The 13834-nt window shown below is 52.4% G+C and overlaps 1 protein-coding gene across 2 annotated transcripts in view; it reads right to left on the reverse strand.

The window, feature by feature from the left end:
- The window catches only part of GALNT14 (polypeptide N-acetylgalactosaminyltransferase 14), a 215586-nt gene that overhangs the window by 32294 nt on the left and 169458 nt on the right, over positions 1–13834 (reverse strand). For both annotated transcript variants that reach the window (XM_024731533.1, XM_024731534.1), the window contains exons 5-9: positions 13507–13572; positions 13258–13379; positions 5835–5922; positions 4980–5064; positions 2192–2295 (exon numbers count right to left, since the gene is read on the reverse strand). In XM_024731533.1, the coding sequence (XP_024587301.1) occupies positions 2192–2295; positions 4980–5064; positions 5835–5922; positions 13258–13379; positions 13507–13572 (465 nt within the window). The remainder of the gene's footprint in view (positions 1–2191; positions 2296–4979; positions 5065–5834; positions 5923–13257; positions 13380–13506; positions 13573–13834) is intronic.

A 13834-nucleotide genomic window follows, 5' to 3' on the forward strand; every position in this document is an offset into this window, starting at 1 on the left:
AAAAAAAAAAAAAAAAAAGTGCTGGGAGTTGGCTATAGTATAATGGAATGTTGAAATTGGAGAAAACAGTGTTTCCTGTGTTAGCTGTCTGCAGTGCTTTCTTTGTGATTTAAAAACTTTTGTGATGGATTGTAAAATGTCTCTCCCACACCTCTCCCGATGCCCCTCCCTACTTCCCTGGTCCAGTCAGCACTTGGTGATGTCAAACCACTGGGAAACCAACAAGAGGAGATCACCCTGGATGTGAGCAGATGTGTGTCAACATTGCTATAAAGAGAAGGTACTGGTAGGTTGGACCAGAATGTGACATCATTGAAAGTAACACGCTGCCTGCCTCCACACGTGGCTGCCACGGAAAGGAAGCATCACACGTACTTTGTGTGGGTCAAGGGGGCAGAACAAGGGCTGACTGATGGAAGCTGGCCTTCGACTTAGAAGAATTTTCTAACAACTCAACACAAAAGTTCTCAACAACAGAACTTACCATACTGTGAAGCAGCAAACACATCACCATCAGTAGCATTCGAGCAGAGACTGGATGACTGCTGTCTATCAAAAGGGCTGCAGAAAGGATTCAATGTACAGGGATAAAGGCCAGAGCACATCAGGAAGAATCACGAGAGGTACTGTGAACGTGAGGACATCTGATGGGCTCTGCCCAGAAGGACAGAGACCTTGTCCCCATTGAGAACGCCAAGGGTGTACCCGGCTCCAAGTTCTCCCGGGCTGGTGCAGGCAGATCCCCCCTCAAACCCCACCCCAAAGACCCCCATGGCATCCGAGGACTGAGTCCTAGTCAGGGGATTTGGTTTGGTTTGTGGGAACTGGGATTTTCTGCTTTGTTTGCCGAGCTTTCAACCTGGCCCCCAGACGGCAGGACACGGACTTTTCTGATAGATTTCTCTACACTGCCCAGTTTAGGAGAACAGATGCTGTGGGTCAGGCCAACAGCCATAAATTTCCAGGAAATAACTCTTAATGACTGAGGAAGAAGGCTATAACGCATCCTGGAGACAGGGACAGGAGAAAACAGGGGCAGAGGACGAGGCACAGGATTACCGCTAAATGCCAGGAAGAGCGCCATGGATCCTTCTCCTGGGCTGCGCCACTGCTCGGGGAGCCCATGCCAAACACGCTCCCCGGCACCCAGAAAGGGGAAGGGGCCCTGACACCCTGGACTCTTCTTCCTCTCTTGCGGTTTATGTTTTTATTTTTTTTTTAACATCTTTATTGGAGTATAATTGCTTTACAATGGTTCTCCTGTGGTTTATTCAACAAATAGTTACTGAAGCCTCCTTCGTGGCGGGCACCATACTGGGCAAGGGAGATAGCCATGAACAAAGAGACCAAATCCCTGCCTTGTGTAGCTTATAGGCTGGTCACCTCTTAGGTCTTACCTGCTGGAGGGAAGAAATGGTAACTAACGTGTATTGTGTCCACACGGTGCCCAGAGGTTTTACAGACTTACCTGAATGGATTTCCACAGCAACCCCCAAAGCATCCCTGTGTTACACTTTTAACACACGAGGAAACTGGAGGGTCAGTCATTGTCATCATCTAGATGGGACGGGTCTCCGACTACTTTCTCCTGTATCTGCACATGGCAGCCCTACACCACTGTGGCCACACCTGGCCATGTGTTTACACAGTTCTGGAACACGTGACCCAGCCCCTCCCCCTCCCCCACTGCTTTCTCTGCGCGAAAAGATGAGGGCTTCTGCAGCATTCACCCAGACCCTCCTCACTAACCCAGTGCCGAGTGCTGTACGCCTAGACCAGCCAACAGATGTGATCCAGAATTTAATGGCGTTGCTGTCCATCCTCCTCCTCATGCTTTTTATCCCCAGTCTCCTTCCAACTCCAAATTCCCATGTTCAGTACTCCCAGCTCAAGCCTGCCTCTGGCCCTCAGACTCGGTGCTCCTCCTTTGGACTTTCCAGCTTCTGCATCTCAACTTCCCCCTAATGGTCCATCTGGGTGTGTTTCCCTGGTCCGCAGCATCCATGTGGCCCCATGGATAATCCCCCTCCTTCCCTCCGCCATCCCAGCAGCCACTCTTCTGGCACCCCACGTGGTGTTCCCCCAAAGCAATGACCTGCTCCCCATCTCCCTGGCCCTCATCCCAGGCACACGTGGTCCAATGACACGGAGACCCGCACCCTAGCCCCTGGATGCGAAGACAGCGACTCACCGAAGTTCTCCCCGCCCCAGATGTCCATGTCCATGTCATATTTCCCCAGGTAGTCGAACCAGGATTTGTCCATCACGAAGAGCCCTCCAGCTATGATTGGAGTCCTGTGCATTTGGAAGGAAAAGAAGGAGGGTCAGTCACGGGAGGAGGGCTGCTGCCGTGTTCTCTGTCTTGGTGGTCCTGATCTTGAGGCCATACTGTCCACTTACCTCAAACAGGAACATGCTCCAGGTCTTTTCCCTTCGACTGTAAATCTCCTGACCCTGCAGACAGGCTAATATGCTCGTCTGCACACCTCCTGTGGGGCAGTCGGGATTCACTCAGAACCCCGGCTGTTCGGAGGGCCTGGGGAGCCTTCCCCCTGGCTTCTGCCACAGGCCCTGCCCAGCGGGGCTCTCCTGGGAGCTCCAGTACAGGGAGCGGGGACCATGGGCCACTGACCAGGCAGAGAAGACGGGCTGCGGCAGCAGCTGTGAACAGCACATCCATTTCTTGAGACTGGACTCTCTCTTCTTTTTTTCCCTCTCTTTCCTTCTGCTACAGATTGAGTTCTATCCCCCGAAAAACATGTTGAGGTCCTAACCCTGAGTACCACAGAATGTGACCTTATTTAAAAAGAAGGTCTTTACAGAGGTGATCAAGTTAAAATGAGGTTATTCGGGTGGGTCCTAATCCAATAGGACTGGTGTCTTATAAAAGGGGACATGTAGTTGCAGAGACAGACATGCACAAAGAGAAGACAATGTGAGGAGACACAGAGAGAAGACGGCCCTCTGCAAGCCCAGGAGAAGGTCCGGCACAGCCCTCAGAAGGAAGCAACCCTGCCTCCACACGGCAGGACACGGACTTTTCTGATAGATTTCTCTACACTGCCCAGTTTAGGAGAACAGATGCTGTGGGTCAGGCCAACAGCCATAAATTTCCAGGAAGTAACTCTTAATGACTGAAGAAGGAAGCCATAACGCATCCTGGAGACAGGGACAGGAGAAAACAGGGGCAGAGGACGATGCACAGGATGACCGCTAAATGCCAACACCTCCGTCTTGGACTTCCAGCCTCCAGAGCTCAAGATGGTATGTTTCTGCGGTTTAAGCCACGCAGCCTGTGGCACTCTGCTGCAGCAGCCCTAGTAAACAAACACACCCTCATCTTCATTCTCTTTCCTTGGGGTCCTCTCCCAAGCTCCCTTCCCCTTGACCACTGAAAGAGATTCCGGAGAAGCCACTTGGAAAGGAAAGGGCTGCAGAGTCCAGCCAATCAACCCGATAAGCACAACATCTCGGCTGGGGTGCTGGCAAGCCCTCTGGGACCCCGCCCCTCATTCCGTGGGTCCAGAGGGCGAAGGGCGTTTTCTTCTATGTCAGACAGTTAGTTGACAGGGAGCAGGTCAGAAGCTCGGTCTCCCGATGCCACGACACCCTACTATCCTCTGGGAAACACTTGTCCTCTGATGAGCAGAGATGTTCCCACAAGAAGAGAACCTGCCCCGAAAACCCTACCCCTGGGACAGGGAAGGGAAACCCAGAGGCAGCGGCACCATCACCGCCTTGACCTTGACTTTGTCCTGGTCCACTTGCCACATCAGACACTTCCGGCAGCAAGTAACCGAGGCACTGGTGTGTGCTCCACGGCCCTGAGGATGGTGAGAAGGTTCTGCTCTCCCTTTAGGAGCAAATGGCACTATCTGGCATGCCACGTGGCTCCAACCTCCCTCTCGGCATCACGCCAGATCATGAAAGCTGGAGGAGGGAGGAGGGAGGAGGGACTGGCAGGTAGATGCTACAGAGGTCCCACTGCAAAGTTCTCCCAATTCCCACCGTTTGTCTGAGCGTCACCACTCAGTTCTTCACAGACCTCTGAGTCTCAGTTTGACTTAAGTTAGTTCAATGAAAATGATCAAACATTTACTCTGTGGCAGGCCCCGAGTTGCAGAGGTGCCCCGAAGAGCCCAGAGCATCCCTGCGACCCCAGCAGGAGCAATCCCCGTCCCGTGGTCTTCTCTCCACATCCTGAAGCACTTGCTGACCTCCTGACGTTCCACTGGAGGCAGGAAAGTTTTAGATTGGAGGTTCGCAACAGCCTGGGACACGTGCACCCTCCAGTCTTGGGAACACTGAAGCCACATACACGATGCAGACACCGCTGGGTGGACCCGAGCTCTACTCTACGCCGAGCCCTCAGATGCGCCTGAACCCCAGGCGGCCATCTGGCCACTGTGCTGTGGGTCACAATGGGGTCTGGAAGTGAGAATGTAGATGAGGACAAAGCCATCTGCAGCACCGCAGAAGCAGCCCAGAGCTGACGCTCCTGTCGTGTTCTCACGTGGGACGCAGCAGTCGTGTGTGTTCATAGCAGTGGCCATGCCTGGACAGCAGCCTCCACTTACAGCAATGGCTGACTCGACCTACCTGGGCTGAATCCTGACATCCAGCACCTGAGGGCTAAGGAACCATCTTTTCCCTTGTCAGAGGCTCAAACGGGACCATCTGGGACCCTCCAACGTTTAGCTGGAAGCGTAAATACTGACATGGCATGTGCGTGGGTGGACAGCGCTGGGCAAGTCCTCAGCACAGGTCTCCACCGGCCCCCATCCCTTCAGCAGAAGTATCCATGAGGACGGAAACCTCCTAAAATAAGGGCAAAGGCGGTGCTGGCCTGGCAAAGGGTCCTCTTGGTTTCTGCCCAATCGTGTGAGCATCTCACATGGACTGCTTCCCTATACCACGTGACAGCGGGAAGGGCCAAGTGGTTATGAATCTGCCCACCCCTAACCCTTGCCCTGACTCACCTAATGGGCTCAGTGGGGTCCAGGCGCCGAGCCTTCTGCTCTGGAGTGAGCTGCTCCCATTGGAAGTGGAGGCTCCAGTCAAACCCTGAAACACAGCATCCGCATGGCTGACTTGGTCTCTCTGATGTACCTGCAGACCTTGTTCATTCTGTCCCTTTACTAGAAGCTCAAGAACGTACCCAGTTTCCCAGGTGGCCCCAGGGATAACAGGTCTCACCCAAGCTGGTCAGCAACACAGCTGCCTGATTTCCCTCCCGGCTTCCTTCTTTCTCTACCCCCTACTGCCTCTCTGAGGCTTCTCTGCTGGGTGGACTTAGGGAACAAAGGGCACAGGATAAAGAGTGGGAGTTGACAGAGCCCAAGAGTGGGACCTAAGGGGGACAAGATGGACAGTTATGGAGTGTGGCCCTTGGCCAAGAGTCTCAGGAGTGGGGGCGTGTAAGCAGGAGGTCTGTGAGTGGCTGAATCACCCCAAACCCCTCTTGAGGAGCCAGCACTCAGCCCTGGGCAGAACTGTGGTGGGCCTTGAAGAGAGGGAGGCACCCAATACTGAGATGCTGGAACAATTCAGGCCCCACATTGGAGGGGGGCCCTTGCTTCCCTCGAATCCTCAGGCCCTGGAGTGACCCCGTGTTGGAGCTAGAGCTCAGGGGGCTAGGAGTGACCTGCCACCCCGCCAGCCCTTCCGTTCACAGTCCCCATGGTGAGGGCCACCCTGGAGCTATTGACATTACAGGATGCAGGGCTGGAGGTTCCAGACAAACCACTAGGTGATTTTTCTCACTTTCCCCCTTGGCAGCAACGACTAGGAGAAAAAGAAAGTCCTTACTGGGCAAGGGTGTTAGCCCCACTCACCCCCTCTAAGTTCCGTGGCCGACTCGATGTAGTTGAAGGTGTCCAGGTGGATGATATCGATCACGGGGCACACCACCCGCGTGTAGTCCTGTAAAAAGAAGGCCTGCACGCTCAGATGGCAGCATAAGAGAGCCAGGCCAGGGCTCGGTAGGGCCTCGCCCTGGGAGGGCCGGAGACTGGGTTCAGGGCCTTGACTGAGAACTTTCCTCTCTGGATCTCAATGTTCTCATCTATAAAATGGGCCAACAGACACTGCGACCTCTCCAGTTATGATGCCTACCATGCTAAGAGCCTTTCCTTTACTCCCGGGCGCCTTCTCATGGCCATGTAGTCAGGGTGGAGACACGGGGCGGCTGGCTGGAGCGTGCTGTACACTGAGAAAAGGGACATCAGGAAGAACGGGACCCCTGAAGTCCTTCAGTGCCATGCGGCTCTCAGGAGGCAGAGGACACAGTCAGCCAGCAAGGTGGCCTAAAGCCTGCAGCTCCAAGAAGCAAAGCCACACCTCCACAGTGGGAATTTCCCAACACTTACCTTCTATGCCTATGGTTCACGGGCAAGTTGATGCATAGCATCTCCAGAGATTCCAAACTTGAGTTGTCACCTGTGATAATCAAGCCTGTACCACCAGCCCTGACTTTGCTCCTCACTTCCAGGCTCGGGTGGATGGCCCCTCCATGTGGACGCACACAGCCTTTCAGCGGTGCCTTCACCATCCTCTCCCCACACACGCTCCTTCCCTTGGTTCCCTATTTCTGTCAACATATCCCCCCTTCCTCCCCGGCGCTACCTTAAGAAGCTACACCTCTGCCCATCAACTGGATGGATCCTGCCGACTGTAACCCTAAAACTGCTTTTCTGAATGGATGCTGACTCTCCCTTACCCCCTCGAGCCTGGCGAATGCGGCAGTGGACTCCCAGCTCCTCTCCCCACCCTCACCTCACCCCTTTCCCTTTCATTCTACAGGTGGCTGACGGAGTTGTCTTTCAAATCTCACTCTGTAGCTCAACAGCTAAAAACTTGAATTGCCTTGAAGAAGATAAGGTTCAAACTCCTTAGCCTGGCATCCAAGACCATCAAAAACAGGTCTGTTTCTAGCTTTCCGGCCTCATTGCTTGCAACTTCCCCCAGGCTACCCCGCTGATAGGCATCAAAGTCATCCAGGGGCTAGTTTCAAAATCTGCAAGACAAATTCACCAGTTCTTGGGGGCCATCAAGGCATTGCGTATGTTTTTAAAATCTTCCTTAATTCTGGATGAACACTCCTGTACTGGTATGCAGGAGGGGAAACTGGGCTCTCATGGGCAGGATAGTTGAGCTGTGACCAGGAGACTCATTGGCTGAATGGGAATCCAGCAGCTGGGAGGAGACAACAGGCCTGGGCCTACAAGGCAGGACCACTTTTCCAATCCTTCGCACCTACCACCCCCAGTCAGCACGGGCAGGAACTTCTGTTTCTCTTGCAGTTTCTCTTGCATTTGATTTCCTGATTCAATCTCTCCCATAAATAAGGCCGTCTTCTAATTTTAAGCTCAGATTCACCGAGCACCCGCCTTGACATTCACAGACTTAATTTGGCCCTTGGCCTCCACACACAGCTCATCTCAACAGTGACAAGGTGCCTCTGAAGCCAACTGGCTCCCGCGAAAGGAAATGCTCATTTTCAATGCATTGCTTCCCCCTCTGGGATGTGCAGAGATGCTTCCTGTACAGCACCTGCCCAGCTGCCACAGTGCTCTGGGGCCCCTGTCACCATGCGTCCGTGTGTATATACACACTACATGCACACACAGCCATCCACCACCCACACCAACATCTCCACAGAGACACACCCCAAAGATATTCTCCTGACTTGAATTCTGAAATGTTCTCAGAAGTTCAGAGACTGATCTTCTTCTGTGGGTCTGACAAAGTCCTCTTTTTGCCTTTGTCTGCTGAGTTTGGGCCTCTACAGCTTCACTGAGTCTTTAGGTAAAAACCCTTGTGCCATAAAGGATTAACCTGAAGATACGTTTAGTCCTTGTTCAACTCCTGAGAGGTAACTTCTAAGCCCTTGGCATGTTCTGCCTATAAAAGTGTCTGTTTACCTGGGACCCTGAGGTTACATCAGATAGTCTATGCTAACGATGAGGTTTGTGGTGACGGCCTTGGGTCACGGGGTGCCAACTCAGCTTGACCTCTGGAGGGGCATGGAAACCATGGCGGTGATTAGCCACGTCTATGTGACTGGCCTCCAATAAAAACCCTGGACACCAAGGCTTGGGTGGGCTCCCCTGTTTGGCAATGCTCCGTGCATGTTGCCACACATCCTGGCTGGGGGAAGCAAGGGCTGCCCGCACACCAGCACTGGGAGGGGACAACTGCACGATCGTGCCTGGAACTCCCCCCATGCACCTCTTCCCGCTGCTGATTTTAATCCACATCCCTTTGTGGTAATAAACAGTAACCACGTGTGTAGCATCTTTGCTAAGTTCTCAGTCCTTCTAGTGAATTACTGAAGCTGAGGGTGGTCTTGGGGACCCCAAACTGCAATACTGTTTATTTTTAATCTTTCCTCAATATTTGGAAACTGCAAGACAAAATAAAATGCTGGTTGCTTACCTTGGCCACAGGCTTCCCCAGAAGCCACCCATGGGCTCTGCCTCCAGGGCTGTGACAGACTCTGGGGTACTCTTCTGTAAGTTCTGAGGGTTTCTGTCCTTCCACAACACGGTTGTGACAGCTGCTTGGCTCAGAGTCATGGAGGCCAGATAGGCAGAGAGGGATGTTTGGGGCTAAGTGCTATGTGGGGCCAACCTTACGAGGGGGCTGCAGAAGATGACATGACCCCTCGAAGACAGGACACAAACCTCCCTGAGTGACCCTGGGGGTCATATCTGCTCCACTTCTGTATCCCTCAGCCCCAGGCCAGAGCTGGCTGGGCAGCAGGTGTTCAGCTGGCATTGGCTAAAAGAGAGCAGCTATGAACTCTCTCTGAGGACACTGTCAATGGCTAGAGGCAAAGCAGGTGGATCAGTTACAACTGAGCAGGATGGCCTCTACTCACACAGGCTCAGGGATGGATGGACTCTCCATAAAGATGCCCAGACCCACTGCAGGTCCCCACCTGTGTGCTCCAGTGGCTTTATCTTTAAGGCTAGGTCCACAGGTAAGTTCAAACGGCAGCTGGTGAAATCCCCGGCAGATCCAGAACAACACGCCCTCCCCCTCTCCGACACAAATCCAAGCCCAAGCCCCACTGAGAGCCAATGGCCATCAATCACCCCTCCAGTCATACCTCTCTTCTTTCTCCACCATCTCATATAATTAAAACCACATTGTAAACGGGCAACCAAAGAACTTCTAGAGACGACCATTCACTCATTGCATCCACCAGCATCACTGAGCACCTACTATGGTTTAGGGACTGGGGATGGTACAAAGATGAATAAGACCTTGCTGTCTAGGGAAGGTGGTGGACAGGAGAGCAGAGGAGTACAATGTGGGGTGTCTGTTAGCCTGGAGGGAGGGATGGGGGAGCGAGAGGGGGGCCAGGGACCTGGGTTCCCATTCTGGTTCTGACATCTAGAATACGTTTTTTTTGTTGTTTGTTTTTGTTTTTTGCGGTACGTGGGCCTCTCACTGTTATGGCCTCTCCCGCTGTGGAGCACAGGATCCGGATGCGCAGGCTCAGCGGCCATGGCTCATGGGCCCAGCCGCTCCGCGGCATGTGGGATCCTCCCGGGCCGGGGCACAAACCCACGTCCCCTGCATCGGCAGGTGGACTCTCAACCACTGCGCCACCAGGGAGGCCCTAGAATACGTTTGACCTTAAGCAAATCAGGACACTCTGAGGAACTCTGTTTCTTCATCTATGAAGTAAAGGCAAATTATAATTTGCAAAACTATCCTGCCTTCCTAACAGGGCTTTTGGAAGGAGCAAGAAAGGAAGCATGTGAAAGGGCTCTGAAGCATATGTAAGCCATTATTTATATCAATTTGCCGAATGCTACGGGGATTGAAATTTCTTAAAATCTTTTTTTCCTACTAAAGGAATATGTAGATAAGGGTGGCAGGGAAGAAGCCTCTGTTTAAAAAAACCTAACAACTTGGTGCTTGTTTCAAGTATCATCATGTAATTGAAGGGAAGGAAGGGAAATCAAGGAGATTTTCCATGTGGAAAACACCAGCTGAGGACAGCTTCTGACAGCTCAAGCCCAACCTCTTCCTTATCTCTTTCTATTTTTGAAAATCCCAAACTCCAATTACAGCTTAAAATTTCCACTTCCACTCACAAGATCAAATCACGTTTTACTCTGAGATGAGACACATATGAAGACACGTGGAAACAGAGGCTGACACACGCCCACACTCCCCATCCTGAAGGGGATGTCTCAGCAGAACCATCTCGTTATCAAGAGTCGGGGTCTGGTGAAAACCTCTGCAGGTGAGGGTGGGACCACAGTCTGGGGATTGTCTGAGCAACCCTCTGCCATGAAAGCTTTAGGTCAGACAGTGGTGGGCACTGGGAGCTTGGCCTGGGGGGCTGAGCCCACTCTTGGGGCCGCATGACTCCTAGAGGAGGACTGCTGTGCAGGGATACACAAGAGAGCATTTTTTCAAAGAGGGCTTCAGAGATGGACTCAGCACCACGGGGAAGGAAAGGACCTCCAGGTTCATTAAGGATGCCCGAGGAAAGCATCCTGCAGGGACACATCAGCCTGGAGGTCCTTATAGGTCAAACACCGAATTACCACACAACCCAGCAATTCCACTCCTTGGTATGTACCCCAAAGAACTGAAAGCAGGTACTCAGAGGAAAACCTGTATACAAATGTTTGTAGCAGCATTATTCACAATGGTAAAAAAGGCAGAAACAACCCAAATGACCATCAGTGGGTGAGTGGATAAACAAAATGTGGTATATACTGTGACACTGTGATATGAAAAGAAATCTGAATTTAGCCTCTGTTCCTCCTAAAACTTTTGGAATTTCCTGACTGATTGGGGGTGACAGGAGTATCTTTTGTTCTCATAATAAGCCGTTTTCACTCTATCTGAGTTTATACTAATGAGGTGACTCTTGGAGGCGGGGGCTGGTTCCCAGAGGAGCCAACCACGTGATTAAAGGGCTGGAAATTGCAGCCCCACGCCCAACCCCCTCACATTCCCTTCCCCATTTCCCCCCCACCTCCAAGGAGAGGAGAGACGCTGGAGATTGAGCTCAACCACCAATGGCCAATGATTTCATCAACCATGCCTATGTAAAGAAACCTCCATGAAAACCCTAAACGACACAGTTTGAAGAGTTTCCGGGTTTACTAAGAGTGGACTTGAGGACACGGGGAGGGGGAAGGGTAAGCTGGGACAAAGTGAGAGAGTGGCATGGACATATATACACTACCAAATGTGAAAGAGATAGCTAGTGGGAAGCAGCTGCATAGCACAGGGAGATCAGCTCGGTGCTTTGTGACCACCTAGAGGGGTGGGATGGGGAGGGTGGGAGGGAGGGAGACACAAGAGGGAAGAGATGTGGGAACATATGTATATGTATAACTGATTCACTTTGTTATAAAGCAGAAACTAACACACCATTGTAAAGCAATTATACTCCAATAAAGATGTTAAAAAAAAAAAAAAGTTTCCGGGTTGGGGAAGAAAGCAGGGTGTGGATTCCTTTTCCATGGTCCATCCCAACTCTCCCTCGAAACTCTGCCCAAAATAGGTGTTCGATAAATGTCTGGTAGTTAACTTAGAGGCACGAAGCGAGCCCGTTTTCCTCCTATTCCAACCTTATCACCTCCCGTTGCATCTACTTTCGTATTATTATCATTTCCAAACACTGAGCACCTTACTCTGTGACCACAGTGAGGTGATTGGTGCCGTCCTGGGTTTGTCATCTGTTAAGGGAGACAGAGAACTAAACCCAGAAAAGGAAATTGTAGGGGTAAGTGGGCAATTCTTGCTGGGAGTGATCCCAGCTGGCCACGCAGTCAGGAAAGACTTCCTGGAGGAGGGGAGACATGGGTGAGGCCCTGGAGAGCAAGGGGGTTGTGGAGAGGTGGGGAAGGGCATCCAGGGACAGGAAGGGCTTAGAGGGAGATGAAGCAGTGGGCGTGTCGGGCACGGGCAGGGAGGAGAAGTATTCTAGCTTTGTAAGATGTTAGACTTGTGGGGGCTCGCTGCATTTGTAGATGGCGCACAAAGGGAGGGGAGGACGTGGAAGGGCCTCCGGCGCCGGGCCAAGCCCCTCAACAGAATGGTCTGCTCATAACCGACTATGTCTCCATCCAGACCTCTTCACCTGGTTATGTCACACACTTATACAAGCCCTCCCGATCTCAGAGAAAGTGGTCACGGGATGGTTTTTAACATCTAGGCCCAGGTGTCGGAACTCTGTACACCCACCGAGGTTCTCTCAATGGATGAACAAAGTTGGTAAGGATTTCTCAGTACTCTGAGCGGTTCACACATCTCAATTCCTTCATCCTCTGAAAACCGTCATTTTGCAATAGGAGTCAAGGAGCCACCTACCACCTTCAAGAGCGAGAAGGAAATAACCACAGCACAGGGGAGATGCTGTTGAGGCAACAATGAGGCCCCTGGTGTTGGTGGTACCAGCTAGGAAATATCAGCCCAAATTATATGATTCTCCCAGAGGCTGTATCCTCACCTGTGAAATGGGTATGTTAAAAATACCCGGCTTCCCACTTCACAGAGCAGCTGCAGGAGACAGTAACTCAGGGAGGAAATGAACAGCATAAATGCTAGTCACAGACACTGGCATCTAAGCATGCAGTGCTTTCTGCAGATCAAGGCAGGGGAGGGGTGGATGGATTTTTGGGAATATAAAATAATGATGGGAAAATTTAAAAAAATTTTTTTTTTTAATTTCAAGAGGAATAACTGAGACCCAGAGAGAGAAAGCAAACAGAATTCTAGGGTAATTTAAGGGCAGACAGAGGCAAGGAATTCAGGTCTCTTAGCATCCACCCCCGGCTCCCACCTTGGCCTTTGGATGAGGGTGACACATGGCTGGAGATAAGTCAGAAGCCCCAGGATTTGCATTATGAGGCCTGGTTAATTCCACTGCCTCCTTTTCACAAATGACACTCATCAGCACTCCCTTTCTGGAACTTTCTAACGTCTGGGAGAAATCGCTCTGGGCAGTTCTCTTGGCCAGGAAGCTGCGTGTGTCATGTACCAGCCATCGGCAGCTCCGCCTGCAGGCCTGCTGTGGGTGACAGTGTGATGCAAAGAAGAGGTCCTGGGCTTTGTTCCAACGCTGCCTGCTGGGCGACCCTGGGGAAGGCCACTCTCCCCCATTCTCTTCATCTATAAAATGGGGACAGCAATCTGTCCCACCCAACCCCCAAGGGATTGAGGACATATGTGAAGTCCTGAGCTTACGGAAGTGGGGGGCACGGAACCCACCTCGCTCACCTCTTTGACCCTGTGCAGCAGGGGCTGGAGCCAGTCCCTGTTCACCTCACAGTGGCTGTCGAGAAAAGTCAGGGTGGTGCCCTGGGCAACATCGGCACCCCGGATCCGGGACCGCACCAGACCTGCAGGAGGGACAATCGGCCGAGTGGGCGCCAGCATCGCTCCATTGTCTGGGACCACACAGAACACACGCCCAAACGCATCCCACCCCTACCCCCACCCCGGCCCCGCCCAGCAGCACAGACCCACCTTGCCGCTCATTATTGCGTAAGCATTTCACCTTGGGTAGCTTGATGAGCTGTCTGCAGTCCTCGGCTGCAAAGACAAGAGGTCACGTGGATTGAGCGCCTGGGGGTGGAGGTGAGCGGCAGCCCTGCCTGCTGTCCCCGCCCCCAACCGCGGTGCCCTGCCTTGAGGCCAGGGTGTTTGTGGGCTTTGGAAGGGGCTGACTGACCACAGTTAGCAAAATACAACGTGGCCCAGTCTGTGCAAAGTGGCCACCAAGGGGGCCACTTTGGAGCAGGTCAGTCACACAGTGGCGCCTGCGTACTTGCTGGAACACTGCCAGATGGGAAGT

Source organism: Neophocaena asiaeorientalis, unplaced genomic scaffold (assembly GCF_003031525.2).
Source record: "Neophocaena asiaeorientalis asiaeorientalis breed wild unplaced genomic scaffold, Neophocaena_asiaeorientalis_V1.1 scaffold689, whole genome shotgun sequence".
Classification (NCBI taxonomy): domain Eukaryota; kingdom Metazoa; phylum Chordata; class Mammalia; order Artiodactyla; family Phocoenidae; genus Neophocaena; species Neophocaena asiaeorientalis.